This window comes from Epinephelus moara, chromosome 5, assembly GCF_006386435.1.
Source record: "Epinephelus moara isolate mb chromosome 5, YSFRI_EMoa_1.0, whole genome shotgun sequence".
Classification (NCBI taxonomy): Eukaryota; Metazoa; Chordata; class Actinopteri; order Perciformes; family Serranidae; genus Epinephelus; species Epinephelus moara.
The window spans coordinates 30,051,570-30,056,517 of record NC_065510.1 but is presented as its reverse complement, the minus strand read 5'-3'; the positions used below and the strand labels follow the sequence as shown (position 1 = coordinate 30,056,517).

The 4,948-nt window shown below is 39.4% G+C and overlaps 2 protein-coding genes across 10 annotated transcripts in view; one reads left to right on the top strand and one right to left on the bottom strand.

Annotated features, from left to right (window-relative positions):
* LOC126390983 (complement C3-like) overlaps positions 1-4,948 on the bottom strand; it is a 94,705-nt gene that overhangs the window by 19,085 nt on the left and 70,672 nt on the right. The window lies entirely within an intron of this gene.
* The window catches only part of LOC126390991 (complement C3-like), a 21,264-nt gene that overhangs the window by 12,869 nt on the left and 3,447 nt on the right, over positions 1-4,948 (top strand). For 4 of the 6 annotated variants that reach the window (XM_050045555.1, XM_050045553.1, XM_050045554.1 and 1 more), the window contains 6 exons: positions 2,184-2,266; positions 2,378-2,465; positions 2,684-2,786; positions 3,042-3,162; positions 3,871-3,986; positions 4,783-4,929. In XM_050045555.1, coding sequence (XP_049901512.1) covers positions 2,184-2,266; positions 2,378-2,465; positions 2,684-2,786; positions 3,042-3,162; positions 3,871-3,986; positions 4,783-4,929 — 658 coding nt within the window. Of the gene's footprint in view, positions 1-1,522; positions 1,612-2,183; positions 2,267-2,377; positions 2,466-2,683; positions 2,787-3,041; positions 3,163-3,870; positions 3,987-4,782; positions 4,930-4,948 lie in introns of all 6 variants that reach the window. The other 2 variants (XM_050045552.1, XM_050045550.1) reach the window with 2 other exon arrangements.

The window sequence follows — 4,948 nt, the reverse complement described above, 5'->3', positions numbered from 1 at the left end:
TCATTTTTTTTTCGCTATGAAAACATTGGACTACCGACAAGTGCTTGGTCTTGTCGGAAAGCTACAATTTCGCTGTTTGATAGGCGTGGCTTCTCACTATGACGCACGGTCGCGGAGAAAATCAATAGAGAAGAACAGGTGTGAATTTGGACGCACAATGCGTCGTTCGGGCCCATAGGGTTAATGATTATAACAGTGAATAAAGACCGACCTTTGCTCTACAGGAACCAGTGAAAGGAAGCAGGATAACTTTGCCAACTTTCAACCAGCTGTGTGTCGTTGCAGTGTGCGCAGATGGCACATGGTTTGGCTTCCCCCGGAGCTCCCCGCCCATCCAGTGGCGGAGGTCCAGGCATTGGCGGTGGTAGCACCATTCATCTGCACACACTGCAATGACACACAGCTGGTTAGATACTGATGAATTTTTCCTTAATATCCATTATCTTCTGTCTTGATCACCAGGTGATGTGGTGGTTCATTTTTACACTATGATCTGAACATTGGGCTTAGCTTCTCTATTTATTGCCTTTACCTGTTTTTGCCTGGATATATCCTTCAAACACATATTGTAGACCCCTCTGTCTGCTTCTCTGGGAAATTGCTTTTTTGTTTTTCCAAATAATGTGATAATATTACTTCAGGGAGTGCAGTTAGTTACAGTGTGGGCTCCATGCTCAATGCAACAGCTTAAAAGACCACCACAAAGGGGCGGGGCTTAGCGAAGGGTCAGTTGTCAACTCATTACACTCCATTTCCATCTTCAGTCTGACATCAGGTCCACTCTAATTTCCATGGGAGAGGGGGATTCGATTTTCCCTGACCAATCACTAGAGACCAACATATTCCTCTGAAACTAACATCCACACTGATGCATAGCCATGCCAACATACTGGTTTTATCATGATTTTAAGAGTGGAGTAGAGTGAAGTAAAACAAACTATGATGTCGGGCAATGGAGAAGAAATGTCAATTCAGAACAGCCTAGATGTTGTTATTAGCCACCCCTCACTGGTTCTGGTGCAACGCTTGACAACAGCTAGATAACGGTGTTAGCCCTGCCCATAGTACTGATCAGCAAATCAAGTCCCCCCACGGCGCTCATTGGTCATTTTAACAGAGAAACAGCTGTTTCCACCAATACAAAGTCGGTGTACTCGAATACAGTATTCCCCTGCTCATATCTGAGTAATGTGATTGTGACAAGGCACTGAGGTCGGTAACCACTAAAGCAGTGGTTCCCAACTGGTCCAGCCACAAGGTCCAGATCAAGCTAGTTTACAGTCTCTGTTAAGTGGCTGTTAATTGTTTACTCACTCTGCAGCAGGAAATGGCACTTCAAAATAAAAGTTCTATGTTGGACATTCACTGTACTTCTAAAGAAAGTGCGCTTTTTACAAACTTGTGAGTTTGCAAGTCACTTCTGGTCCATTCAAAATGGACCTGCATGTGGGAACCACTGATCTAAACGACTTGTTTTATTTTATTATTTAATAAACCGTTGCTGAATTTCGTCTTATTTTAGAACCCTGACGGCATCATTTTACCAATTGATCTGGTCTCTCTGAAATCAGGGATGCACTCTGGAGATTACCAGCTCACTGAAATTGTCAGGTATTCTTTTTTTTCTTTTTTGTTTGTTTTTATTTCAGTACTTTAACAGTACCTTAACCTTTACATTAATAAGAGTCTACAGGTGTGCTAGCATGGTGATGTTTAGCAGGTAGCCTTTCATTTTTTACTTCACATCTTAGTCTAGCGTGTAAGCATGCTAAGATTTATCTATTATCACTGAATACGAAATACATTTTAGGTTGATGTCAGTAGTCTTGCAAGAGTGTAGTCAAGTGTTGGGGCGTCGGTGGCTTAGTGGTAGAGCAGGCGCCCCAATGACAAGGCTGCTGCAGCGGCCCGGGTTCAACTCCAGCCTGTGGCTCTTTGCTGCATGTCACTCTCTCTCTCCCCCTTTCATGCTTGTCTGTCCTATCAATTAAAGGCTTAAAAATGCCCAAAAAAATTTCTTAAAAGAAGCAAGAGTGTAGTCAAGTGTTGGCGCTGCATATACACTACTATGAAGACTGCATTGAAAGTATTGAGAATTTAGGTTTATGTATAAGACATAGACTAATTACATGTGTGTGTTTGTTTGTGCGCGCGTGTGTGTGTGTGTGTGTGTCTGTGTGTAGTTTCGGACTGTGGAAAGTGGTGGCAAGGTTTCACAACAAACCACAGCTGACTTACTCTGCAGAATTTGAGGTCAAAGAATATGGTGAGTCATAGCAAAGGTCTTCTTTATCCCTTAATCTGTTATTAAAAACATATACAACTTGTCTTTACTTTCTGCCTGATTGGAGCCAGTAAAATGCATTTAATTTTTCAGTGCTGCCCAGTTTTGAGGTTAAACTGACGATTGACAACCCCTTCTTCTATGTGGACAGTCAACAACTAATTGTTGATATCAAAGCTACGTAAGTGAATATTTTCTTTTTCTGACTTTAGAGACAAGGTTTGATTTGTAGACTGATTAAGTAGAGAGGTTTGCTTTAAGTTTTGGGGGGGGTTTCTTCTTGTTAAGCTGTCAGGGTTATTTTTTGTAGTTACATTTTAACCGTAACCATTTTAGTACCATTTCTGTTTTGGCTTATTATGAAATAAACAAACTGCTTATGAGTATTTGTGTTTTTAGGTATCTTTTTGATGTAAACGTAGATGGGATGGCCTACGGGGTATTTGGGATTATGCATGGGGGTCATAAAACGAGCTTGCCCAGCTCCCTTCAGAGAGTGCCGGTTAGTGCTCGCACATTTGCTCTATCACCATCTGTCTATCAGTCATTTAATCTTTTCTGTGTTTATCTGTCGCCCTCATGCTCTTTATCTTTTGCAGCCATGCATTATAACACATGAAAAAAGACAAGCACAGACCTCCACTGTCTTTACAGCTTGGCCTTTTATCAATGACATAAAATCTGCAAGTAAATTTAGTACCTAGCAACTGTCCACTTGCTGTATTTCAAGATGCATTTTTATTATATGTCACATTAGATCAAGGACGGTGAAGGAAAAGTCATACTGAAGAAAGAGTACATCACAAAAAGCTTCCCAAACATCTTCGACCTGGTGGGGAGTTCCATATATGTAGCTGCTGGTGTGTTGACAGAGAGCGGTAAGAAGCAGACTGTGTGTGTGTGTGTGTGTGTGTGTGTGTGTCTGTGTCCTTGCTACATAGTGAGGACCGAAGCACACCACCAACAGAGTAAGGTCATTTCAGCCAGTCCTCGCTTCTTCAAAGGCCTGTTTGAAGGTTAAGACTTGGTTCTATGGTTATTGGTTATAATAAGGTTTAGATTAAGGTAAGGGGCTAGAGAATGCATTATGTCAATGACAGTCCTCATAAAGAAAGAAGTACAAGGGTGTGTGTGTGCTGTGCTAAAATGGCACTTATTTTCAGTACTTTTAGCACTACACTTTCATGTTCTTTAGTGATGAATAAAAGTCAATACATACTTCCCTGCATTTACAGTATGTGCATTTGACTGTGCATGGTTATTGGTTATACCATTATGGTTATAATATTTGTTGTTGTTGTTGTTGTTGTTGTTAATATAATTAATAAAGGATAAATGCTTGTTTAGTGAAATAACATACAGAAATACAGCTTGAAATGTAAAGAGTAAAGTAGAGAGAAGTTAGTTACAGAAAGTGTGATCTAAATAAAAATTAACTGAACTGTTTATTTCAATTACATGGTTAGAAGTAAGCTAAACAAGACCGGAGGAAAGATAAGTAAAAATGCTTGTACTTAATAATTAGTGTTTGCATGCGTCTTTGCATCTTCTTATGTACATGTTCATGATACTGTGTCTTCTTACAGGTAGTGAAATGGTGGAGGCAGAGTTGAGAGGTATCAAGATTGTCCAATCACCTTATACCATCTACTTCAAGAGAACGCCCAAATACTTCAAACCAGGGATGTCCTTTGATGTTGCGGTAAAGTGCACATATGAGTTTAGAATAACAGTAGGGTTCCTTCACAGTCCTCCACACAGGACTATATCAAATACATTTTTCATAACCAATAAAAGACCAGGCTTTCTTTTTATTGATGTGGTAGTCTTTCATGTGATATAAATCTCCTCTCGAATGTTGTTGATTTTTAAAACTTTCTNGTCCTTTGATGTTGCGGTAAAGTGCACATATGAGTTTAGAATAACAGTAGGGTTCCTTCACAGTCCTCCACACAGGACTATATCAAATACATTTTTCATAAACAATAAAAGACCAGGCTTTCTTTTTATTGATGTGGTAGTCTTTCATGTGATATAAATCTCCTCTCGAATGTTGTTGATTTTTAAAACTTTCTTTTTTCTTTTTCTTTTTTAACTTTCATTATTGTTTCACTTATTACTGCCATGACTGCATCTGTCATGGATCTTGATTATGATATAAATGCCAGTCTCTTCAAACAGATGAAACAGATGGGTTTTCTGAGAAAAACTAGAACTTTACATGTAGATGTATTAAATCACTATTATGTCAGTCATAACATATTTGCAGAGAAAATTTAATCAGCAATGTCCTTTAGCTTATTGGTAAATTGCTTAAATGTCAGTACGGTTAAGGTCATATATATATCAGTTATATAAAAATATGACTTATATGGCTGCTCTTTCAGTACAGGTACTGCAGTTTGCAGATGATTATGGTATTTTCATAATAGTATTAGATCTTCCTTAAACTTGCTTTCATTAGTTAGGAAGTATTCTCTCCGTTTCTCTGATGGCAGGTTGAAGTTGTGAACCCTGACGGCTCACCAAAAGAAGGTGTTACAGTGGAGGTGAATCCGGGTGAGGTACAGGGCCGCACTGCAGCCAATGGCATGGCAAGGCTTTCCATCAATACTGATGAAAATCCTGCACCACTGACAGTGACAGTAAGTCTTGAGAATTCTT